Source organism: Acartia tonsa, chromosome 4, assembly GCF_053477335.1.
Source record: "Acartia tonsa isolate MP-2025a chromosome 4, ASM5347733v1, whole genome shotgun sequence".
Lineage (NCBI taxonomy): Eukaryota > Metazoa > Arthropoda > Copepoda > Calanoida > Acartiidae > Acartia > Acartia tonsa.
In genome coordinates, this window is record NC_137263.1 from 22959202 (window position 1) to 22986899 (window position 27698).

General features: G+C 33.0%; 1 protein-coding gene across 3 annotated transcripts; it reads right to left on the reverse strand.

Moving 5' to 3' along the window:
- Positions 1 to 625: 625 nt before the first annotated feature.
- LOC145316461 (dual oxidase maturation factor 1-like) lies at positions 626 to 27698 on the reverse strand. 3 transcript variants are annotated; one of them, XM_080156977.1, is made up of 5 exons: positions 27405 to 27698; positions 8132 to 8174; positions 7365 to 7819; positions 3062 to 3174; positions 626 to 1850 (listed from the first exon to the last, which is right to left on the reverse strand). In XM_080156977.1, exons 2-5 carry the CDS (start codon positions 8136 to 8138, stop codon positions 761 to 763), a joined length of 1665 nt encoding a protein of 554 aa, XP_080013103.1. In that variant the 5' UTR covers positions 8139 to 8174; positions 27405 to 27698; the 3' UTR covers positions 626 to 760. The 3 variants fall into 3 exon arrangements, with proteins under 3 accessions (XP_080013103.1, XP_080013104.1, XP_080013102.1); XM_080156978.1 differs by lacking the exon at positions 27405 to 27698 and adding an exon at positions 26259 to 26371; XM_080156976.1 differs by lacking the exon at positions 27405 to 27698 and adding an exon at positions 9966 to 10132.

Sequence of the window (27698 nt, forward strand, 5' to 3'; positions counted from 1 at the left end):
TTCATTGTTTAGGTTTTAAAAGGTTTAGTGAATATTAACAACTTTTAAAGATTTTGGTGAATAGAGATAATCTAGAGACATACTCTCTATATCAGCCAATAGGAGAACAGTTGAGATATATTCCAGACATGTCGTTGGTTGAAATTATGTAAAGGTTTTAGTAGAAAAAGTCACATTTTCATTTCGCAAAGGTGTGTGTCTGCTATGGAATCCCTTTTAAATTGAAGAAATTTAGGGTCAGATGGACCCTCTAGTTAAATCATGTATATTTTTCGTGATAGTTTTTTCAGGCGCGCCTATTTCAAACTCATTGTAAGTCACACAATAGGAGTATGTATATCTTTAAAAATCTGTAAGAATAGAATAAATACGCTAGATGGTAAATCATAAAATCTTTTTTGGAAATAGAATAACTATAACTTTTGTAGGCTACATTTTAATTGATTTTCGCAAAAATATTACATACAATAACACACTATTGTCGATTTTCTTTGCTTATATGATTATATTTAACTCATTTTTAGTTAATATGATTGGATGTTAAAAAAGCTTGTCAGAGAACGACGACAATTTTGGATTGATACCGGATTTCTTTCGCTTTCAGATTTCACAAAAAAACACAAAATAATTTATTTTTTTCTTTATTAGATAAATAATTACTTTTCATTATAAATAAAAATTAAAATTGCTGAATGAAGACATTTTTTGATAAATATTTTTTTAGACAATTTTTATTTGATCTGGTTTAGAATAGCTGCAATCACCAATTATTTTCATTGCGGGCATGCTCTTGCGAGGTACGACGAACCGCTTTCGTAATTGAATCCTTGCGGTTGCTGACAACTATGGCTACTTCGTCGCCGCGCTTATTTTCCGCGGAATCTTTGCGGCCGCCTGCAATGCTGCTGGCAAAACTCTGGGCACTGTCCGCTCTCTCCACCCCGCGCTCTGGCGGTATGTTGACAGCTGTATTACCGCCAGCCCCTCCGCTGATAGCTTCAGCTTTAGTGCCTGCCTTTTTGCTGCCACCGCGTGACAACAAATTCAGCCCAATGCTGGCAAAGCTTGAGTTGCTAGACTCTGAGTCGGTGCGCCGGAACTTGTTGAAATGACCGTGGAAGGCGGGAACTGACAAAGTTGGGCGCAGGTCATTCTGCATGGCCACTGAGCTGAGGCTTGAGCACGAGCTGTCTTTGCTGTCAGTTCGCTGCAGATGTTTACCAAAGTCCCCGAGGCCGATTCCAACATTGTGGCCAGGCAGCTCCAGATGGTTGCGGCGGAAAGAAACATTCTTCTGTTTTCTGGAATCATTGCGGAACATGAGGTGGGGATATCTCCAAGGAGACTTGGGCGCTTCCATTTCAAAGGCATAGTTGTCGATGCCGTCGGGGTGGGAGGAACGGCCCTCGCGGTCACGCTTGGACAGGCGACGGAGCAGTCTTGTGCCCAGGCCAAGAGATTGGGGCTCTTCGAGTTTAGGAATTGTTTTCTTCTTCTTCTTTGTCTCCTGAGAGTCCTCAATAATGGTGTGACGGTCAAACGGAGTACCAAAGTCAACCTCCAGAATTGTTGAGAACTTATGGGGGTAGATGAGGTCAAGAATGGAGACAGCTCCGCCCAGAAGGATGCACAGGATGCCCGCAATCATGACCAGGTAGAAACTCCAGCCGAACGAGAAGGAGAGGACGGTTTGTTCCATGCGGATGAGCAACGGCGTCGCCGGTATCAGCTGGGAGTAGATGAAGTTTGAGAAGAGTAGGACAACTCCGGTGAGGAATACCATGTTGGCTCCGTATCTTGGCACAACTATCAGCAACAGGTTGGACAAGAGCCACAAGGCAAAGGCCATCCTGAAATAAAAATAATTAATTCAATATTTTTGCTTTCAAACATTCTACTAATAAATCTCAAAAATTTGTTATAAATAAAAAGTCTACTAATAAATCTCAAAAATTTGTTATAAATAAGAAGTTTAATGACAAGGAAATATATAAAAATGACAGTTATAATGAAATTAAGGATTGGTCTGTAATAAGATTTGTAAGAAGTTGATATTGTCCACTTAACAGCCGCACCTCTCTCATTATAGGCATTATGTCACCAAAACTTATCCATGTTTTTCTATCTATCAGTATCTATCTGGATGTATAGTATCCAGCCTGTCTGTAGTTCCTACCCTTGTAGAAACCTATACTACTACTACTCACCATAGAAATATAGATGTATAGTATCCAGCCTGTCTGTAGTTCCTACCCTTGTAGAAACCTATCCTAATACTACTTACCATAGAAAGATAGATGTATAGTATCCAGCCTGTCTGTAGTTCCTACCCTTGTAGAAACCTATACTACTACTTCTTACCATAAAAAGATAGATGTATAGTATCCAGCCTGTCTGTAGTTCCTACCCTTGTAGAAACCTATACTACTACTTCTTACCATAGAAAGATAGATGTATAGTATCCAGCCTGTCTGTAGTTCCTACCCTAGTAGAAACCTATCCTAATACTACTTACCATAGAAAGATAGATGTATAGTATCCAGCCTGTCTGTAATTCCTACCCCCTGGTAGAAACCTATACTACTACCACTACTTACCATAGAAAGATAGATGTATAGTATCCAGCCTGTCTGTAGTTCCTACCCTAGTAGAAACCTATACTACTACTTACCACAGAAAGATAGATGTATAGTATCCAGCCTGTCTGTAGTTCCTACCCTTGTAGAAACCTATACTACTACTTCTTACCATAGAAAGATAGATGTATAGTATCCAGCCTGTCTGTAGTTCCTACCCTAGTAGAAACCTATCCTAATACTACTTACCATAGAAAGATAGATGTATAGTATCCAGCCTGTCTGTAATTCCTACCCCCTGGTAGAAACCTATACTACTACCACTACTTACCATAGAAAGATAGATGTATAGTATCCAGCCTGTCTGTAGTTCCTACCCTAGTAGAAACCTATACTACTACTTACCACAGAAAGATAGATGTATAGTATCCAGCCTGATTGTAGTTCCTACCCTGGTAGAAACCTATACTACTACTACTACTTACCATAGAAAGATAGATGTATAGTATCCAGCCTGTCTGTAGTTTCTACCCCAGCAGAAACCTTCGGAATCCACAGAAAAGTATTCGCCAACGGTCAGGATGGGGAAAGGGAGACCCTAAAAAATTATAGATTAATTTTGATCTAAAATATTGTGTTAAAAAAAGCTAAAAATCATAATTTTCTGGTAATGATTTTAGAGTTGCTATGCTATACTCCTTGTACCTCGATATTAAACACCATGCCATGTTTTAAATGAATAGAACAATTCTAAAATGCCTAAATCTACTAAATTAAAAAGCTTTGATTTAAAATGAACAATATTCTTATGCATAATGCAAGCTTTAATTAAAACTTGTGACAGTTAATGTGCTAATTAGAGACCAAACTGAAACAAATGAATATTTTAATATTTCAAAGCTACTTGTTTGGGCTAATGCAATGGATAATAGATATAGAATATACGTGGATATTAGGACAGGGGGAAATTGTCGTCCTAAAGGATTCTAACATGGACATCACTTATTTAAAAGTTCATTTATTCAGAAGGTTGGGAGGGGATTGGGTAAAAGGGGTGAATAGAGGGATCATTATTTTAGCCAGCTACAAGTTTCACTTTTTTAGAGTACATGATAATCTGGTGTAAGATCCAAGTAATAATAAATCCATTATTGGGATAATTTATACAGTATCAATCAATGTTTAATGTTTATCAAACCAAAAGTAGATCATCAACACAGCCATTCAAAATTAAAAATAAACACGATCAGTTATGTCGCATCTATGGCGGAGTGTGGACGTCTTGACAAACATTATCCAGTGAAAGACTGAATTACTGAATTTTTTCAGTCTTACTTATGCAGTCAGCTCAAAATTAATATGGGCTGAATAAATGTATAAGAGCCCAGTGAAGCATAGAGTTGTGAGAATACTGAAACCATCATGAAGAAATTTCCACATACCAAAGCCATTCAATAAACGTCAGCTTTTTTTTCAAATTGAAAAAATCTCTTTCCCGTCTAAGAAGATTAAATTTACACCTACCCTATACACCCTATCTACAAAAATTCCCCATCTTCCCTTAACCTGAGCCTACCTTCCTTCCCTCTAGTCTGACCGACGCACAATTCAAATTGGCGTGCTATTTGACACCAAACTCCACAACACTACAACGCACACAATGGGTAAATCTTGGACATTTAAAATAAATTAGGTTGGAGATGACTAATTTATTTTGACATAACTCCTGATTTTTCAGTATGAATCTCTTGGTTACATCCATGCCAGGCGTCAGCCGTTTTTATTTATGGATAAAGGGTTTCTTAATTGAAACTTTGGCGTCTTGCTGTCGACGAGTTGCAGTTTCCTGACACCTTCCTCTTCAAATTTCAAGTCATGGTAATACTGCAGAAGAAATCAGCACCGAGAAGCAATGACATTTGTCTTTGTGGATTATGTATATAGTGTAAAAAGTGACAATAGTAAACTTCATTTGTCAGTGGATAAATATCTACAATAAATGAGGAAATATGAATCTAGCTGCTAAAACATTAACTTCTATCATCCATTAACTATTATATCATGATATTAACCATATTATAACCTATGTGTCATTATATTATATATGTTATAACATTATGTTGCTAATAATCTCATAACTAACTTATCATATTTATCGTTTTTGAACCTATCTAACTCACTGTGAGATTGTTAAACATTGTTATTAACTTACTGTACTAATGATTATTTGCTATCTGTGTATCATTTTGTTAGTTAATTGTTTGTATTTTTCTTATTATTTTTTATGATTTTTTCCATAAGTTGAATAAATCATTTTAACAACAAAAATAAACACGATTTCGTGCAGTTTTAGGAGCGCAGCTGTTTTATAACTTTGATCTGTCCGAAAAAGTTATCTCAGAACTTTGACTATCTTATCTATTGGCAGATTTTAAATGAAAAATAAATTGCTTAATTGACCATTAAAAGAATATTTCGTATGTATTGTTTAGTTATGTTGTGCCTCAGCGTCAAATGAGGTGCCGTGTTAAAGTATAGAACAACTTCGTCATACCAAAGACAAGCATAACAGTTTTGATAATCATCACCTCAGTAATGTGCTTCCAAATAAAATAAAAACACAATAATATTTATTTGTAATACAAGGAAAAATCATGTTCATTCAAAATGAGAAAATAAACAAGATTTAATGAAAACTAATGACATTTTTACACAATTAGCGTAACGAACACACGGACGGACAGATACAAATTTTGTGGAACCATCATAAAAGAAGTCCCCCAAGGCCATATAAATGACGAGAACGCATTGAAATTTTTTTTTGAATTAGTGAAAACTAGATGCCTTTTTTTTCAAAAGGCAAAACAAATAAATAAATAACATTTCCATTGCATATAAGAATTAATGCCATTATAAAGTTTACCTTATTTTTTTTTCTTTTAGTTATAAAATCAGTAGAAAAACAAGAAAAATTAAAATATTTGGCACTTTTAAACAAAGTACCTTGTTGCGCACTGAAAACCCCCCTACAAATATTTTTTTAACAAATCAAAATTAGGGAAGGGGGGGAGTTTTTTTTTTTTAGAAGCAAGCATAAAAACGAACAAGCACGTACGTTTACCCAATGACTGAAACACTTCAATCTTTATGCAAGGTTTTAAATTAATAGGACGATTCTAAATTTACGTATAAATTCATCTCTTACTTTTAATATAAAAAAGCTTCGCTTAAAAGTTAAAACAAATTTTTCTCACGTAATATGGTATTCTTCGATCAGAAAATTGTAAATGTCAAATGTTGATATTTTTGCTTGTTAAGGTTTCTCTTAAATTTATGCAGGGATCTAAAGGGATAGGACAATAGCCGATAAATTGATATACATCCCCAATGATGATACACAAAATTACCCCTTTTGTAAATTACAATTAGTGGTTAAAATGCTCTAAATGAACCATCAAATCAAAATACTAATTCTCAGAAGTTGTTAAGCCAACGAATAAGAAAACGTTATAAAAAAAACTTTGGGGACTAGTGTAATAATCAGCCCAATGTCCCCTCCCTCCATGACTTTATATCTTAAAATTCAGGATTATCAAAATCAAAAAATGAATATTTTTTCCAGTTTGGCTTCGAAACCGATTAATATCAGCTGGATTAGCACTGGTTCCTAGCCAGACTGAAAACTCATGTATATAATCGCATTACAGACAATTTTTCACGAATACAAAAAAGACTATAGCATTAATACCAGTTGTGTTAACCCGGGCCTTGGGGACTAACTAAACTGGTTTAAAACTTATAACTTTAATATTCACGGAAAAGCTGTCTGTATGCGATAAATAACTAATCTTGTGATTATTGATATAGGAAGTGCAAAAAAAAATTTATTAAAAGCCGGAAATTTGCATTTTATAATTTTATGGCTTGGTTGAAATTTATAAACAAGGATAATAATCTCCTTTAATTTCCTTTCACTAAATAATATTGATATAAAGCTTATGAGTTGGAATAATAAAAAATATGAATTACAAAGAATCTATGCCATAAAAGAATATATAATTCCTTTGAAAATTATAGATGAACACGTCCACAAAAGCGTAGCTCAATTAATCAGACGGAAAAAGAACAAAATATCTTTAAATGTGTTTAAAATTGACTGTTTGGTAAAGAATATCAAGTTGCTATGGTTTCCTAGTAGTACTAAACTAATTCAAGAACATCATGCAAAGTTTAAATTTATAGGGAAATTATAACACTCCTATTTAAACATCATAGCTATCCGTTGCGGACAAACGGACAGGCTGACACAAATTGTGGAATAGCTTCACGTTTAAAAATGAAATGTAAAGCTTTTTAGCATATCTTTGAATTGCAAAAATCAAGATAAAATCTAGATTAAGATTCAAGGTCTTTGAAAACATTAGTTATGCCAAATCAACAAAAGTAATCCTTCTGCATTTTAGATTTGAGTTAAAAACTCTTTTTAACTTTTTTCTATACTATGAATAAAGTATGACAGCATTCCTAACTTTTGTTTGAGAAACTAAATACATAACTTGTGAAGCTTTTAATAGTGTCTATAAAAAATGCCGCCATTCGGGACTACCATTGATCAATTAAAATGTATACTGGCCTGCCATTTGTAATTTAGTCTGTGTATTGGCCTATCATTGTTAATTTGTATTGTATGGTGTCATTTTTCATAGGCATTCTAAAGAGCTTTATAAATGTAAATAAAACAATTGTTATGTTAACTCTGTGAACAGTAAAGGACAAAAACCGATGTACCTTAACAAGAGCCTTGTGGTACTCCTTCTTCATCTGGTTGGCTCCAATCCAGTTGAACCTCTCATTATAATCAATACTGGCAGAGTTATTGTGGACCGGCAGGGCCTGCAGGGTCACGTTCACGCTATTCAACCCAATGTTGATGCCGAGCTCCGCGTTGATCTTCTCCTTGGAGAACGCTCGGTAGGCGGTGGATATCTGGGCCTCGGCTGTGTGCCACCCGCTGCCGTGCTGGCCCACCAGGATGGCGGTGCCTACGAACAGGGACAGGGTGACGCTGGTGAAGGTGGTGAACCTCTGCCTCCTCACACCTGGGAAGATGACAAGGAAGGCCAGGAACAAGGTTCCGAACACGATGTAGAGAATGAGGGTGCTTGCGTCGGCTGTGACAGCGGTACGGTTGCTGTAGGCGTACAGCGTGGGACCGCCATTTTCACGGAAAGCGTCGAACCAACCTAAGATTATTTAAATATTAAAAATTGTAGTGAAGAAAAATGCTCTCAAACCTTCATTTAATCATCTGATTTTTGGAATACCGATTCCTAGGATAACAAAGTACAATGTTAGAAGCAAAGCATCACTATAATCAAGTATGTTCTTAAACATCATACTGTATTTAAGCAGTTTTGCAACAAGTTTACTTACAATTTTGTTTAGAGTTATACAATTATATTCTGTTTTTCAAGTGTTAATGTTCGTTTGTTCTTTGCTTTTTTGGATATTGTCATCCTTGTTATGTTATGTATAATCTTAATAAAAAAATTTACCTCTCATTTTTTCTTTATTTCTTTGATTCTGTTATCTTGAGACCTAAAATAGAAAAAAATATTATATTAGAGTGTGTTTTAAAAGAGTATATAATTATATTACATAATATAATTTAAAAACATAACCTTTAAATAGTTGAAAACACAAATTGTTTTTTAGATAAATTGAAACTCATGAAAATGGGATTGGTTTCAGAAATAAGGTATAACCATTGCCAACAAGCAACCCAAATAGAAAAAAGAGGTCTGATTTTTAAATTTGCCAAAGAAAGGCTTAAATCAGCAAAACCGGTCCAGTGGATAGCGGATACTGTGTTATTATTGAATGCTAAAGTAGCCAGGTTGTTACACTAAATGTAGAAAACCTCCCCTTTTTTTCTTCATCATATCTATAAAGAAGGTGTATCAACTATTTTTTTTATAGCTAGCCGGTTCTTTTAGTAAGTAGTAGATGTAAAATTTTTCATAGAATTCAGATATGCAATCGTTTTTTTTATAGACCTCTTATTTTTTAAGTAATTTAAGTTTTTTAAAAAAAATTTAGTCGATTTTAAGGTACTAAAATGCAACAAAAAAAAGAAAGAAAATGGTCATTATGAACAAAAATAGTAAGATCTTTAATTTGACACCTTACTTTTTCAATTCTGTCAGGTAATTATTGAAAAAATCGATTTTTTTAAACCCACGAGAATAAAAACTTTGAACTTAATTTTATTATTTCACAGGTAAAAAAATATGGGTTCATATATACCTTTAGAATCAGAAAAATATTACGAATCCATTGTAAGCAAAATTGAAAAAAAAAGTTTACAATATAGTATATAAACTACAATAAAAGGAATTATATGAAAATATCATATTATATTGTACAGGCAACGTCTTAATTCTTGAATTGAGTATAAAAATGGGAAGGGGGTAAAGAGGGGGTAAAGAGGGGGTAAAAAAGGGAAGACGATAGTGTTGCCTGAACAAAAAATATAATTGGCCATTTGTTTATTTTTTTATTTTTTTCAATTTTGCTTACAATGGATTCATAATATTTTTCTGATTCTAAAGGTATATATGAACCCATGTTTTTTATGTCTGTTTGAGAAAATATTTAGGTCTAAAGTTTTTATTAAACCGAGGTTAAAAAAATAGATTTTTTCAATAATTACTCAACAGAATTTTAAAAGTAAGGTGTCAAATTAAAGATCTTACTATTTTTGTTCTTACTGGCCATTTTCTTCTTTTATTTTGTTGCGTTTTAGTACCTTAAAACCGACTTAATTATTTTTTTTAAAAACTTAAATTACTTAAAGAATAAGAGGTCTACAAAAAAAACCGATTGCATATCTGAATTCTATGAAAAATTTTACATCTACTACTTACTAAAAGAACCGGCTAGCTATAAAAAAAAGTTTATACACCTTCTTTAAGAGCATGTGCTATAATTCAATGCTAAAGTATCCTCGGTTGTTACCCTAAATGTAAAAAGTTTCGCTTCATATTATTCCTCTTTATCAAATCTATAAATTTCAATTTATCAAACAAAGAAAACTAGATAGATAGAAGATATATAGAACAGTTATTTATCGCATCGTATTTTATAGACAGCTTTCTGTGGATATTAAAATTAAAAATTATAAAATCGAAACCAGTTGTGTTAGCCCTGAGGAACAAACAGTTGTGTTAGCCCTGAGGAACAAAACTGGTATTAATTATATGATTTTATATTATTAGAGGAAAATCGTTTGCAATATACATGATTTTCAGTACGGTTGAAAACCGGTTCTAATCCAGCGGTTAACGATTTCGAAGCCTTACTCTAAAGATAACAACTAATACTACAGACCTAATAACTTGTAATGAAATCACTGTTTCTTCAAGGTGTTTTGTTTGGGGGCTCAGGCGTTCTTTTTATTTTCCTATGCTTTCCCGGTCAGATATTCTGCCCTGTTTAACCCTCTCTGTCTGTGTACAGGGGGGTTCACAGTAGCTAAAACTATAATTCACACCGGTAATCATCAGTTTTAATGCTTTTTGATTTTCCTAATTTTTATTAAATATTCGGATCAAGAAACCAAAGTAGCTGGTTTCGTCGTATTTTCACCGTTGGCTATTGATAGGTTATTTTAGTTTAGGTTAGTCAAATGTTAATGATTGCCCTCAGTGTTAGAGACCCCCACAGGGACTTGAAATAGGAGAAAAGCTACTGTGAAAATACGACAAAACCCGCTACTTCGTTTTCTTTCCATAACCCATGAAAAATATTTTGTATCTAACATTTTAGTAAAAGATGAAGATATTCAAAACTGGTTCATCTAGTTTAGATTGTATTTTTTACAAACGAAAAAGTTAGAGAAAGAAATATGACAATCTTTTTTATAGCTACCAAAAACAGAATTTTCCCCATAAAAATGAGTAAAAGATAAATTTATGGTCATTGTCCTATCCCTTCTTCAGTAGAGAAAAGGGGAGTTTTTCTTTATATGTTATATTCCCAGGGATTTAAAGGGATAAGACAATGATCTATAAATTGATCAATAGATTATAATCAATGGTTTATACGTTTGGACACACTTTGGGGACTAGTGTAATAAACAGTCCAATGTCCTTCCCTCGATTCGTATTCCTGTCATTATCGTTTAAAAACCCCAACCTACAACATGAAAAATTGTCCAAAATCCTTGTTCATAAGAATGATTACGTAATAAAATATTTTTCAAAAAGTTGATTGTTTAACAAATCTGAAGTTACGTATGATTAAACCAATTCTTTTGTCATTAATTATTAGATCACAAAAGATGAAGCAGCTTTTAGTGCAGATAAAAAATTAACTTCATACAATACAAATAACCAATAATAGGCAGTATACATTTTAATTGACCAATGGTGGGTTAGTATGACGTCATTTTTATAGGCACTATAAGCTGCTTCACCAAAGATTCTTTCTTATAAAAAAAACATCGATAAATTAAAATTTTAGAAGAATTTTTATCGTATTAATTCATAATTTCCCTCATAGTTCCTATCGAGCATTGAATAAAATTTAAAATAAGGAGGGAAGATATTTTTTTCCTATGCCAAAGCTCTATTGCTGCCTAACCCTGCTTAGATATACCTTCGGTACCCTAACCCTATGGGGGCTACAAAATACCCAGTATATCAAAACCTAACCTAATAAACAAACAAACGATCCCCCCCCTTCCCCTAGTTTATTTTGTATATATAAATTAAGCTATGATATGCATACATAATATAAAGTTCAATCATATTTCAAAAACTCAGGCTCCCCCCTCAGGCCCCACCCACCCCCAAGGTTGTCAGTTCAAAAAAAAGAAAGGCCTACACAGAACAAAAGACAACTTAAGTTAGTTTGACCTATGAAACTACCATGCTAAATTTTAATTAACAACGGTTCTGATAACAATCAAATAGCATGTTTGTAATTGAATTTTTAACATTAATAACTTTTTAATTTCTATTATTTTTCAATCATTTTTTACTAAAAAAGTATAAAACTGATGATTATGTTATTCCTGTCGGGCAACACAATTGTGCAAGGTGAACACTACGGCACTCACACACACACACACAAGCGAGTGGTAGTTTAGTGCCTGACTATCAACACTTGACTGGCAACAACAAAAGCCCAGCCACAGCAGTTGTTGTTGTCCCCCTCCACCCCCCCCCCCCCCAGTTACAACAGTTGATGTTGCCCCCCCCCCCCTCCCCTCGTCTTCCCCCTGCAGAATAGCCCACTACCATCTAATGTTCTTTTACAAAACTGGATCTTGAAACAACCAAAGAACCACCCCCCCCCCCCTCTCCTATCCAAAAGTCAGCTTTTGTACTTTCAACACCTCTTTTGTATGCAAACTTTATTCTCTGCCACATTTCTTCATCAAAATTCCCCATACCTCATGTAAAAATAACGTTTATTTCTCTTTTTTGTTATCTTTCTCTCTTTATTCTTCGTTCAAGTTTCTACCCCCCTCCCCTCTATGCGCTTTACCAGATTACAGTGCACGGAACGCTGTCGACGTCTGCGCGCCGCGCCGCAAAAGCTGCCCCTCCCACCCCCACAATCCCCTATAAAACATGACTTCTACACCCCCCGCGATGATTAACTGTGCTTGACATTTCTAGAACCTAAATTAAGGCACTGCAAGTTACCAAACTAAAATTTAACTCGAGCCCAAATCATGCAGTCACAATCTAACTCAATTGAACCAAAATAAGTTAATATGTTAGTAACAAAACACATGGGAAGTGGGCACAAATGCCTTTTTATTACACTAGTCCCCAAAGTTATTAAATAACGTGTATTATTTGTTAGCCTAAGAGCTTTGAGGACGACTGTTGCTTGGTTCATTAAGTTGAGTATCCAAACGTTTCAACCATTAATTGTGATGCATACAAAAGATAATTTTGTTTATCATCATTTGAGATGTGCATCAATTTATCATCGGCCATTGTCTTCTCCCTTTAGATCCCTGATCAAAATAAGTACATGGTATTGGTAGATGGTAAATTAAATGGTATAATTTTGATTGTGTTGGAACTTGTTTAAGAAAATTCTAAAAATTTTGGATGAATGGGTAATTTAAAGATTTAATTGACTTTAAGGAATTACATCATTATTACACTTTGAAATTTTAACATTTTGAAAGCATTTTAGCTTCAAAAATCAGGCAAAAATGCAATTATTTAACTTAAAATCTAGTAAAATCGCCAAAAGAATATTTCAAGTAACATAATGGATATATTATTACTTGGATCTTACACCAGATTTTCATGTTTTCTGATAGAGTGAAACACGCAGCGGGCTGAAATAATGATTCCAAGTCCTTTACCTCATCCCCTCTCCTTCTACTGGATGAAAGAAGTGACCAATGAACGAGTTCCATGTTAACAAGCAAAATTGACGACAATTTTTCCCCTGTCATAATATCCACGTATATTTTACATCCATTAGTAACATACAACACATATATCTATATTTATTAATTTGCTAGAACTACAAAATTACATGAATTTCAACCTTTTTATGTGACTAATAGGATGTTTGTCTTTGTTGTGACCCATAGATCTCTAAAACTACTGACCAAGCACAAAAATGTTCCCTTATTAGAGCTATAAGGGATAAGACAATGACCGATAAATTGATGCTATACAAAATTACCCCTTTAGATAACAATTAGATGATGAAACGTTTGAATACTCAACTTTATGAACCAATCAATATAAATTCAATAATAGACCCCAAAGTTGTTAAGCCAACGAATAAGAAAAGTTTTTTAAAAATACTTTGGGGACTAGTATAATAAACAACCCAATGTCATCTCCCTCTATGGGTGGGGTTATTTTTGTGAACGTGTATATTTGAAGAAATCTTTGATTTGCCACAAAGGTATATGTAAAGATCAACATGGTGCGTCATTTAAAATGTCCGATGGAAAATTGCGTCAAAATTAACAGTTCAGGAGATACTTACTTAGAGGCTATGGACGAACAATTTTCAAACAAAAGAAGAACTCCCCTATTAATTTCAACATAATTAAGGGAGCCGGGGTGGTTATCAGTGCTCAACAAGGTACTATTTGTGAAAGCACCGATCATTGTAGTACTTATAAATGATTCTGAGATTTTCTTTTTATATAGTGCATTGTTTGAAAGTTGCAAAAGTGGGATGGGAGGGAGAGAACAATGGGCTTTTTATTACACTAGTCCCCAAAGTTTTACAATAAAAATTCTTCTTCGTTGGCATATTAACTTTGGTGACTTTATCGAATTGTGATTGGTTGGTTACTTAAGTAGAGTGTCCAAACGTTTCAACCACTAATTTTATTCTACAGAGGGACAATTTTGTGTATCATCATTGGGCATGTACATCATTTATCGGACATTATCTTATCCCTTTATATCCATGAACTGTGGGACAATTTAGGTGACGCACTGTGTATATGAAAAATTGTAATTCTCTCCTCCCTTTCATTGTTCAATTTTGAACCAGTTTCTTATCAATATTAGATTTTTAATGTCAAATAATATATCTAAATATTTTCATGCACAGATTCATAACCAAGAATTACATAAATAAGTAGTTAAAAAATTAAAAGCTAACAATAACTTTTATTATTTAAATAAACTAGCGGCTTCGCCCCTAGCCTCTAGGGGCTTTGCCCCAAGAGATGATAAAAAAAGTTAAGGTGAAATTCAAAAAAATATAAAAAAAATAAGAAGGACAAAGGAAATCTTCAACAACAAAAAATGGGGGGGATTTTTTTGTTTTTTTTGGGGGGGTAGGGGGTGTCCCAACCCCCAAGAAAATAGCCTAAACCCACCACAGGACAAGTAGATATACTCCCTGAAGAGTAGAATCCGATCGGTTCAGTGGTTACCGAGATCTTAAGCTTCAGACGGACGGATGGACGGACGGACAGACGGACGGACGGATAGACATCAAGTTACTTTGTATTATAGATAATACAAATTTTTGGAGACAGTGCCTACGTATTACTGGTTATGACATTTTTGCGAAGTTTTATTTAAGTGATTTCTGAAACTCACTAGGAAAGTTTTTACTGGTCGTCTGGTGGTTTTACGGTTGATGCGATCTCTGGAAAAGCGAAACCGCGAGTTTTACTATTAGTATAAATAAAGCATTAGTAGTTCTCAATATATCACAAATCCTTAATAATTCATTCATATTTACTAATGTACATACCTCATATATATTTATTAAAGACTCTTAAATACAGGATAGCTGAACACATACCTACATTTTAAGACTTGATTATAGAGATGCTTGGTCCATATTCCAAAAATCTTTATGTTTTAAATGAACATACAGACTTTCTGGTATTGATTATAGAGTTGCTACACTTTCTGAATTATAACTAAATGTTACAGGAATCATTATGCAAAGTTTTAAATCGATAGGACAATTCTAATATACCTAAATTAATATTACTATGAATGATAGGATATCTGATATTGGCTGCGGCTACCCTATATATGAATAATTACTATGTATTTTATAAATATGTACTTATTAGCACTGTTCATTTACATAGGTTTAGTTATTTATTCCAAAATTATCAACGTCTTTTAAATCCTTTAATATAAAGTAGTAAGGTTTTTTTATTTTAAGTTCTCAATTTTGGTAAATCTTTACATAGATCCTGGGATGGTATTATGCTATTTTATTCCTTATAATGTACGTCTTTGGGTGGCTTTCGCCTTTTTTTCTGCCCCCTACCTTTCCCCTGCAGATAAAAAGCCCATTGAAGCTATGGGCAAAACTGGTTATTTTTTATTAAAATGAATAAAATAAAGTTTTCATACATTCAAAATTTTGAGCTTTTATAATAAATTACATCAGATATTAAACGTTAAAAATTCGATAAAAATACTTGAAGCCCAATTAGAAATACAGAGTATAAATTTAAAGAAAATTTTTTTTAAAAATATTAATTTGAAACAAGTCTAATACAAACATAGTACACGCATTTTTTAGCAAGGCACATAAAGTAAACTTTAGCTTGGAATTTCTGAAATTGGCAAAATCCCACTAATTAGTATGTGGACTACAAACAACCTCTCCTCTCCAGAGAGAGAGGGGACAATGGATTTTTATTACACTTGTAACTTTATAATTAGTTTTCTTATTCGTTGGCATAAAGACTTTGGGGACTTTAGTAAATTTTAACTGGTTGTTTCGTTAACTTGAGTGTTCAACCACTAATTATAATAAGGGGTATTTTTGTGTATCATAATAGGGGATTATATCAATTTATCGGCCATTGTCTTATCCCCTAGATCCCTGATTACAAATACATTAATACATTACAATTTTACAAATACAGGGGGGGGGGGGAGGTGTGTTATGGTTGCTCCCTTGTGATATTGAACTGGAATTTGTAAAGTTCCGCATTTCTCTGTAGAAAGCAGAACCATCTATTCTATCAATACTGACTCACTAGGAAACCAATTTATGCTTTGAAATTATTGTAACTTTAACATTTCAGATTTAAATTAACTTTTTTATACCAATTTCTTTATTTTTTTATATATAAGACAAATATTAATGAAAAAAAAAATTTTCCCGTAAAAAGTCTTGAACATCTTAAACAAAAACAAATAAAACAACTCCAGGGATCAAAAGGGATAAGACAAAGGGCGATAAATTGATGTACATCCCCAATGATGACACACAAAATTACCACTTCTGTAGATTAAAATTAATAGTTTAAAAGTTTGAAAACTTAACTTTATAAACCAACTAATCAAAATTCAGCTATAGTCCCCAAAGTTTTTAAGCCAACGAATAAGAAAACGATATTACAAAACTTTGGAGACTAGTGTAATAAACAGCTAATTGTCTCCTTCCTCCCTGCTTCGACATCTTGCTATTGAAATTAAAATATTATTTAACTATTCCTTTATTTCTATAATTATTAAATAAATTAATCTGTAACAAACCAGGGAGTGTGGGGACAATCAGCTGTTTATTACCCTAGTTCCCAAAGTTTTATGATAACGATTTTTTATTAGTTGCCTTAACAACTTTTGGGACCTAATTAAGTAATTTTGATTGGTTGGTTTATTAAGTTGAGTGTCAAACGTTGCAACCACTTATTGTAAAATACAGAAGGGGTAATTTTGCGTATCAACATAGAGGATGTACATCAATTTATCAGCTATTGTCTTATCCCTTTAGATCCCTGGTACCAAACAAACTGGAACAATTACAACCAGGATTTTCTTTGTCAACAGATGAAACAACAAGGGCTAATTTATTTTAAAAATTTTTAATAATTTAATCTGCAATTTATTGAAAATTATGTCAAGACAGGCACTTTTGTTTGTTTTTCAGATAATCTGTATGTCCGTTTTGTCTAAAAATGTGTAAAAGTTAAATTCAAAATTGCAGAATTTTCTTTATTTTATGTCTGAATTTTCGTATTCTTGACGAGTTTTACAATAGAAAAATAGTATTTTTGCTGCACTTATTAAGAACCTTAATGTGCTATTTTTATTGTTTCAGTGATGACTTGAATTTTCTTGTTCTCTGTTGCATTTTGAAAGTTTGAAAAAAAAAGTTATGAAAATATATGTCTTTTTTGCAGTGTTTTATTATTTGCAAAAATTTTGTTTTAATTACTCCCGTTTTGTGCTTTAAGATCTAAATATTTATCCAGTATGGCTTCGAAACCGATTCATATCCGCTAAATGAAAACCAGCAATACCGAAAAATCACACAATCTGTCATGAATTTTCCTCGGGTCTAACAAAACTGGTATTAATCTTAGTCAATTTAATGTCCGTTGAAAGGTGTCTACAACACAATGTGATAACTAACTATTGTGACTATTCTTAATTATAATTTTTTTATCCTGTTGTAATTTTGTTGTCATTGCTTCAAACCTTAATTGTTGGCACAAATATAGTAGGACCCAGAGAGAGAGAGGGGACAATGGGCTGTTCATTACACAAGTCCCCAAAGTTTTATAATAAATTTGTGTTATTCGTTGGCTTAACAACTTTGGAGACTTTTATTGAATTTTTAATGGTTGGTTTAATAAATTGAGTAACTAATTGTAATCTACAGAAGGGGTAATTTTGCGTATCAACATTGGGGATGTACATCAATTAGTCGGCCATTTTCTTATCCCTTTAAATTCCTGAGTAGGACCAGGTGGATAATTTATATTTTGGTGCAATTTTGTATTACTTTAGTGACAACACTTCCACCCACACCATATGTATTTACACTCAGGGTTCTACATGGATAATGAATGTCTGATACATTGATGTACATCCTCAATGATTACCCCTTCTGTATTTTAAAACGTTTGAACTCTAAACTTAATGCAATCAAATTAAATTCACCAAAGTCCCCCAAGTTGTTAAGCCAATTTATAAACACTAATAAAAAAAAACTTTGGGGACTAGTGTAATAAACAGCCCATTGTCCCCACTCTCTATGATTTACACTTAGCTGCTGCATTATCGATTTCCATTTAACACAAAGCCAAAAGGAAAATATTGTTTTTTTTCCTTTTTATACAACTTTCAATATACTTTTGTGGTTTATGTAAATATTAAAAAAACTCACAATTACTTTAATATGTTAAAAAACAAGGATGAAAGAACATCTTAGGGGAACCTCACAATTTGTTATTAAAAACAGCTTTTGCAATTTAAAAAATTTATAACAATTATTTGGTTTTATTATTTCATAGCGTAGCGCCCCTATTTCTTAGAGTCTCTGTCTTCGAAGGATAGGGAGGTGGCGGACTCAAATTCTAAAATAAGACAATCCCAGAACCTATATGGAGCTTCCCTAGAAAAGAGAACTTAATCAGTTCAGTTGTAAGCGAGGTCTTACTGTCAAAACCTTATAAAGCAAAAAGAAGCAAGGATGCCAATGACAACATTTATTAGACAAATGACTTAATACAATAAAAATGTTTTAGGACAGCAAATATGTTCAAATATCCATAAACGTAGTTGACGTTTTTATTAGATAGCTTTTATTTTGAACAAAAAAATGCTAAGGAAAACACGTATTAAATTTTGGAGATGTAATAAAAATTCAGTGCACTTTACAACCCATATCACACCACCCTGATAAAATTTTGAGCACACCAGTACTTTTGAACAGGGCTCGGCATTATCGCGTCAGCCGCCTGTAAGACTCAAAAATTAACCTTTTACAACTCTAAAAATTAACTGGGAGTATAAACCTTACCCAAATATGGCAATCACGAGCTTTTAATAAAATTTTAATTTCCAAACTATGTTAAATTTGAGGCTACGACACGGCTAATGCGTCGCTGCCTAGCCCTACTTTAGAACACATAAAAAATTCTATAATCTTTTCTAAATTATTACTCAAGCTATTTTTGAAAATTTATCTGTGTGTTCAATTGAATAATTCAAAATAATAATTTTTTTTCTAAATAAGCAGATTTTAGTGACGGACTTTCTGACAGGACGTAAGCATAGAACAACAGCGCTATAAATTCATTTAAAATGTATCCTGTTATATAAAGAAGTAAGGTTTTTTATTTGTTTTAAGGTTCGCTAACCACGCAACCGATTGAATTCTCTAATTTGTAGAATCTTTCTAGGTCCCCAGATGGTTTTAGGCTATTTCATTTCTAAATAGTGTTATAGTAATGTCTTACTATTTTCTTTTCATTTGAATACAAAGCCTTTAGATGATAGAGGCGCATCCACTTAAAATTATTAAAGTAGTAAGGTTTTTTTGTCCGAAACTTAAGATTTCAATAACTAATAAACTAATTGAGTTATCTTTTTTACGACTGGTTTTATGTTATTTCTTATCTCGTCTTGTCCCTTTGGATACAGAGTCCTTAGATGCTTGAGGCGCATTAACTTGAGATCGAATATAATAATATAAGAGTCTACATGTACCCGTTATATTTGCTAGCTAAATTCACACAAAGTTGGACCGTGGGCAAAATATAAATACGTGCAAAAAAAAAGTTCAGCGAAAATTATATATTATTTACATTCACCTTCCGTTATCTTTTGAATGGTGTAGCTTTGGTTCATGGTTTGTAATATTTGGTCTAATACTCTCTTTGTAACATGCGATTACGCCCCTAGGACCTTTGTTAGGGGAAGGGGGAGAAGCCGATCCCCCATTATCAAGTACAGTTTTAAAAAGAAAAAGTTTTTTTTATTTTTGAGGGGTCATTTTTTTCCAGGGTAATTTCTTATGGGAGGGTGGTGAAACCCTCTTCCCAAATAGATCTAAATCTTCCCAGGATCTATGAGAAGCTACATTGTAAAGAAGAACCGTATCGGTTTAGCGGTTAGCGATATTCTCCACTACAGATGTAATAGGATATGTAAATGTCTATTAATAATATGGAACTACAAAAATAATGATGAAATCTTAATGATTAAATTGAAGATTAACTGTTATTGGTTTGAACAAACATCTCACGGTAAACATAATGGGTACTTATAGGGAGTCAGTGATAGGGAAATGGAATAGAAAATGATAAGCCCTTAAACTTCACAATATGTACAAGCTACGAAAAACTAATTTAATGATGTTATACAGGGTGCGGCACATAAATCGAGATATTTGTAATTTTTAAAGAAATGAACATAAAATCGTCAATTTTAGAGATTTTATTGAATTTTAAAAACTGGGAAGCAAAATAGGTATATGACTAGTAGATTATTCAACAAAATCGCCGCCAGCCTCAATCACCGCCTCTACCGGCCTCCTCAACCGCCGGCAGATCCAGGTCAAAATGTACCTGTTCAAGCTGGCGTAGTTCTCCTTGATAGTGGCAATGAGGGAGGTCTTTGTGGTATGGGCACGTCTATTGGTGCATGCTTCAAAGTAGCCCTAGGCCATTGAATTAAGATCGGGCTCCTGAGAGGCCACATTTCCTTAGGAACATGAGTAACCGCCAAATTGACAAAATCCATGTTTTTGCTCTCAATTGGGCTAGGATTTAGCTACAGTGGACTTTAAGTACTCAAAATGCGTGTCTCGATGAGCTTAAGACACACAAAAAATTTTGGGTCAAATTTCCAACTCCTTCACTGTCGGGCCCTACTGTTTGTGATTTCTTAAGGCTCAAAATCTTGAAAAATCGACCTCATTTCGGCTAGGATTAAGCTAAAATGGATTTAAACACGGCAAAATGTGTGTTTCAATGAGCCTAAGACACCCACAAAATTTAGGGTCAAGATTCCAACTCCTTCCCTGTCGGACCCTACGTTTTGTGATTTTGCGCATTAAACCACCGGCGCATTTGGAATCTGCCTTGTTGAAAATATGCGCGGCCAGCTCGGTGTACACGTCTATCTTCGTCCCAAGATTTTTTTGTGCTAAAAGGTCATTACCTAAGCTTTCTTTAGTGGGGTCAAACGTCCTGATTGGTCAAGTAGTTTTCGCGCCATGGCCGTTTAAAAAATGTCTCGATTTATGTGCCGCACCCTGTATGTTTGAAAGACTAATTAATATTTCATTGACTTATCCCCCTATCCCAGTATTTTTTGTACTCATGCATATTTTCAGGAATCTAAAGGGATAAGACAAAGGTCGTTAAATTGATGTACATCCCCAAATTTGATACATACCCCTTCTGTAGGTTAAATTTAGTAGTTGAAACGTTTGGACACTTAATTAATGAACCAACCAATCCAATTCATTAAAAAAAAAACAAAGTTGTTAAGCCAACGAATAAGGAAAAGTTAATAAAAGACTTTGGGGACAAGTGTAATAAGTATCCAAATGTCCCCTCCCTCTGCATACTTAATTTTAAACATTTCTGTCCCCCGGCCCCGTAAACTTGTAAATTACTAAGGGAAGATTTTTGCAGATAAAACTTTAGGGAATGATAATATGTCATCCATTAACCAATTACAGAATATCTCATTTATCATTTTATTGTTATATTATACCTCTAAATGATAATATCTTAAATAATTACGTCATATATCCAATTCTAGTTCTTGAAACATGGAAGTTATCTAAAGTTAAGTAGATCTAAATAAATGGTATAGAGGTTGCTAAAGCAAGTTATATGCTCGTCCCTACGTCTACACTTTTATCAATCAATTAAAAGCTAGAATAGTTATTTAACGCATTGTATTATAGACAGCTTTCCACGGATATTATAAAAAAATATAAGATTTATAAGTTTTGTTAGCACTGAGGGGACGAAATTTTTTCTGTAATACGATGCTTTAAATGATTTTTCAGTATGGCTTACAACTGGTTTTAATCCAGCAGATATTAATCGGTTTTAAAGCCATACTGTTAATGTGTAACCGTGAATTTTGTTTTAAGTTCAACTTACATATTCCAGATCTCATTGTTGTTGTTGAAATTGTAACAGCTTAATTTCTAGGGATAAAGAGATAGGTCAATGAAATATGGATTTCACTTAAGCTAAAAACTAGTTTATGTTGCTTCCCTTTAAGCATTGTAATATTAGATTTTGAAGGAGGGAGATAATTTTCTATCTCATTGCCTGTCCCTTTATACCTGAAGAACTGCTATCACGTCTGAGCTGTTGATAGCAGAGATCTAAAGGGATAAGACAATGGCCGATAAATTGATGTACATTCCCAATGATGATATATAAAATTACCCCTTCAGTAGATTACAATTATTGTTTGAAAACTTTGGACACCCAAATATATGAACCAACCAATAAATATTCAATAAAAGTACCCAAAGTTGTATGGCCAACGATTAAGAAAACGTTATTATAAATCATTTGGGACTAATGTAATAAACAGCCCAATGTCCATTCCCTCCCTGTGTGTGTTGATAGGGCCCTAGCAATTACTAATGGTTATAGAGATCTCATGACCGTTACAAGAAAATTACATCAAAATGTGTGTGCGTGTATGTGTGTGTGTGTAATGTGTATGCCGTTTTCATCATCACAATATAACCATCTTACCGACCATTTAACATTTATTTATATTGCAAGCAAGACTAAACTGCAAAAATATCAGGGAGTAGGGGACAATGGGTTGTTTATTACACTAGTCCCCAAAGTTTTATGATAATGTTTTCTTATTCATTGGCATAACAACTCTGAGAACTTTATTGAATTTTGATTGGATGGTTTAGTAAATTGGATGTCAAAACGTTTTAACCACTAATTGTAATCTACAGATGGGGTAATTTTGTGTATAATCATAATGGGGGTGTACATTAATTCTTAGGCCATTGTCTTATCCCTTTAAATCCTTGAAATATGTAGTTTTGTGGTCAAACTTGCAATGTATAATGATAGATACTGTAAATATAATTAATTAGTATTGTATTGTTTATATTTTCCATGGTTTAACGCTAATTTTTTTATGCTTATTTATAACAGGGACATGGCAGCTAAAGAAAATTTATTTTGCTTCCAATAAATTATTAAAAAAGGAATAAGGAATGGCACAAAATTTAAAATTTTGACATGTGTAAATGTTATATGATAAATTTTTTAATGATGCTGAATAATTATTGTAATATCGAATAATTTACTGAAATTAAACATTAAAAGATGAAAAATTAAATAAAACAAATACTTTATAATTGAGGTATTTGCTTCGCCCCAAGCCTTTCTTCTATTTAGTAAGAAAATAGCTATAATAAAGTCTTCCTGTTGCGTGAATAAAGTTTCAATGAAATGGATAACAAAATAGGTTCAGTGGTTACCGAGATCTTAACGGAACGGTAAAGAAATAAAATTACTAAACTTCATTAATGTTTATAAAAAGAATTTCCTACTTAACCAAAAAATGTACTAAATCTATTTAATCCTTTAATTAATTCTGCACAAGATTTTTGTATCTTAAGTGTCCAACTAAGTGCTTGTTATATCAGGGATCTAAAGGGATAAGGCAATGTCAGACAAATTGATATAATTTTTCTTCTGTAGATATAATTAGTGGTTGAAACTTTTGGAAACTTATATTGATAAACCAACCATTCTAATTTAATAAAAGTCTCCAAAGTTATAAAGTCAACGAATAAGAATAAGTTATAATAAAACCTTTGGGACTAGTGCCCATTGTCCGCTCACTTCCTGTTGTCACATACTCTATTCCTGTTTCTCTATCTATAATAAACTAGGAATCCCCATTTTAAATGCATTGCATTGGTATGCGTGCATGTCTGTTTTTTGTTTTGGTTAAAAGCTTTATGCACGGTTTAAGGCAGATAATTGCAAATGAACAACAATGACAACATCCATAAAAGCGAAGCTCAACAAATGAGACAATCAAACATTGAAAAATATTGAGTAAAAAATTATAATGTTGTATAAACTTTTTGGAAATGATCATAGAGTTGCTACGACAATTAAATTATATCTGATGAAAAGTTTGACGTCGCTAAAAGTATTAAGTTTTATATATTTACTTTTATCTAGGGGGCTTTATATTCGATATCTAAGGAAGTAAAAAAAATAGTCTAAAACCATAGAAACTTTTAAAATAATAGGATAGATTTTAGTAAGCAGAGAAAGGTATAGAGAAAAGAAAATAACAAAGAAAAATATAAAGAAAAAGATAGATTGGGATAGAAAAAAAGTAGAAAGAACTTTATATAAACAAAATTGAATTAGTTAAATGTCTTGTCTTTATTGAAACAAGGATGACAACATCCATAAAAGCGAAGCACTGAAACGGTAGGACAAACGGACATTAACACTTATATATTGTCAGAACTAAATAATCAGAATATAAATATATAAGACTCGAAGCAAAATTCTAAGTAAATTTGTTGAAAAACTGCTTTATACATAATAATGTTTATGGACATACCTACATTTTTAGGACTTGATTATAGAGTTGCTTCGCTTATAACATTATACTTTGTTCTCCCAGGAATCAATATACCAAAAATCAGATCAATCGGATGATTTGATCACATAAAAATTTGTTGTTAAAAAAGTTACAAAAATCAACATGTTTAAAACGGACGTACGGACATTTTGTTAATGATTATAGAGTTGCTACGCTTTCAAAATCGTACCTAACTATTAAAGGAATCACCATGCAAAATTTGAAATCGATAGGACAATTCTAACATGCCTAAATTAACGAAAAAAGCTATCCGTTACGGACGTACGGACGGACGGACGGACGTACGGACGGACCGACCCTAATTATAGAAAAGCTTCGCTTTTAAAAAGTAGATGGATAGAGAAGCTGATTATCAAATAAATAGATAGAGAGAGAAAGATAGGAAGAGAGGGATTAAAAGTAAAAGAGGAAAAGGGGGTTCAAAAATACATATGTGTTGTATATAACCATAGAAGAAACCCTCAGGGATCTTGAGGGATAAGACAATGGTCGATAAATTGATGTACATCCCCAATGATGATACAGAAAATTACCCCTTCTATAGATTACAATTAGGGGTTGAAAGGTTTGGACATTCAACTTAATGAACGAACCAATCAAAATTCTATCAAAGTCCCCGAACTTGTTAAGCCAAAAAAATAAGAAAACGTTATTGTAAAACTTTGAGGACTAGTGTAATAAACTGCCCAATGTCCCTTCCCTGCCTGAGAAGCCCTAGCCCTGAACTCAAGGCCTTCAGCATGCACTCTAAGATGTGTCTGCTTTATTTTACTACACTCTATTTTTTAGGCCTATGCCCAAATTAGAAGAGGAACTGCGAGTCTTTAGAAAGAGGTAGGGGAAAAGGGAAGGAAGGCAGGAAGGGATGGGACATTGGGCTGTTTATTACAATAGGCCCCAAAGATTTATAATAACGTTTTCTTTTTTAATTGTAATCTAAAGAAAGGGATTACTTTTGCATAATCATTAGGGATGTACATCAAGTCATCGGCCATTGTCTTATCCCTTTAGATCCCTGGAAGGAAGGAATCAATTTACAATCTGCCTAGTCTATCTTTTGAACTAGAGCCATTAGTTTTTATAAGGAAGCTTTTCTATAATTAGAGTTTTTATGGCAAAGACAGTTAGGTTTAGGGAATTTTTATGTATAATTTGTACTGGTTGTACTTTTCATGGGGTTCTTATTATATCCATTATGTTTTTAGGATACTATTCTTTCCCTGGCATTTACAAAAATCATGGACCATGCGGCTAGGGGCGAAGTCAATGATTGCTTAAAAGCTGATTCGCCACGTTTCTCAAGCAAAGCTACACTATAAATTTATGTACATTTAAAAAAAAAGGAAATTGTTGCTTAATGAGAGTCAGGTTTGAATTGAACTTTTAGATAATTATTGATCATTTTGGCCCAAAAACATTATCAAAAACGCCCATCTTGCTTATTTATAACTAGACTTTTAGATGCCTTGCACAAGATTTTTCTACATTTAAAATTGTTAAAGTAAATAAAAGCTTGATTTCTCATAGTTAATTTTTGTATTATAAATCATATTTTTTTTATATTTTATATATCAAAAGTTCTAAAAAAAACACCTGCTTTTATTCTTATACTAGCAGCTCCATCCCCATCATCTAGGGCTCTGCATTTGAAAGGGTAGGAAGGGCCAGACAAAAAGCCCAAAGCCATCCAAATACATAAATATGAAAATGAAATAGTCTAAAACCATCACGGGACCTATGTGAAGTTTCCCTTGTTTATAGACATTACCTGCCTTAAAACTTATGAAACCCAAGAAGAAAACGCAGATCACATTACTTCACTTGAAGATATTAAATACTGGCGAAAAATAACTAGCTATCTCACTTTCTATATTTTGTGTAAAGTACCAATATTACTTGATACAGGTTCAAGACTTATACGGGTATTAACCAAAAACAAATCTTAAAAATGTAGTATGACATATGAATAATGAAAACCTGTCTAGCCTTGTAAATTTTCATTTTTAAATCCGCGAAAAGCTGTCTACAATATGATGCGATAAATCCCTCTATCAAAGGGGTGATTTAACGAATTATGTACATATTATTGTACAATCATGTAAGCCTTGAATATTATCAATAGAAAAAAATCAATTTAGAAGTCATACTTTTAAAGAAGTGCATCTACTCTATACCCGGCGTGTGTCCGAGTGGTGTAGTTATTGAAATAAAATAGTTGTTCGCTGTCGAGGGGGGGGGGGGGAAGGGGATGCTCAAATTTTCAAAATTGTAAAAAAATTTCTAAGAGGATATTACCGATTTTATAAATTGAAAATTTTCTTGAATACTTGGTCAATAACTACACCACTCGGACACACGCCGGGTATAGAGTAGATGCGCTTCTTCTGCGGGGGGAGGGTACTCAAATTTTCAAAAGAGGAGAACGCCATAAAATCAATTGACTGAACGTACTTTATAACTGTACTATAGTTGCTGCACCCCTAGCATTTACGGGCCTAGTATTTATAGTTTAAGGAAGAGCATAAAAATAACTTACATAAAAAAAGAGAACCCAATTGGTTTTGAAGTTGTTGAAATCTTAAGCTTCAAACAAACAGAAAATCTTACTAATTATATAAAAGGATAGCTTTATTCTTCTTTTTTCATCTCAATTGTTTGTGAACTTATGATTGCTTTATTACTAATTTACACATTTGTCCTTGTTAAGTGCTAAAAATATAAGTTTGTCCTTAATCATTTTGCTGTTTTAAGCAGTTTTTCAACAAATTTACTTACAATTTTGTTTAGACTTTAATACCTTTAAATTCTGATTATTCAGTTCTGACACTCTACTACAAGTGTTAATGTTCGTTTGTCCTACTGGTTCAGAGCTTTGTTTTTAAGAATTTAGTCATTCTAGTTTAATTATATTTACCTGGTGTCATCTCAGCCTTCCAATTCCTTGTTTATTATCCATTGTAAAAAATTTGTTAATTATTTATTTTGTCACTATATTTTTGTCATATTATTTTTTTTTATTTTAGCTTTTTGAAATTTGATTTTCTAATACTTTTCACATTTTTTCTTTAACTCACTTTTTTAAAATCAGATAAATTTTCTATATTTTCACAGATATTAATATTTTATAAGGATAACTTTTTTATGATAAATTTTTGATGAGGAATTATGTTTCAAAGTTGTGAGTAGTGGTTGAACTGGAAAACTGTCA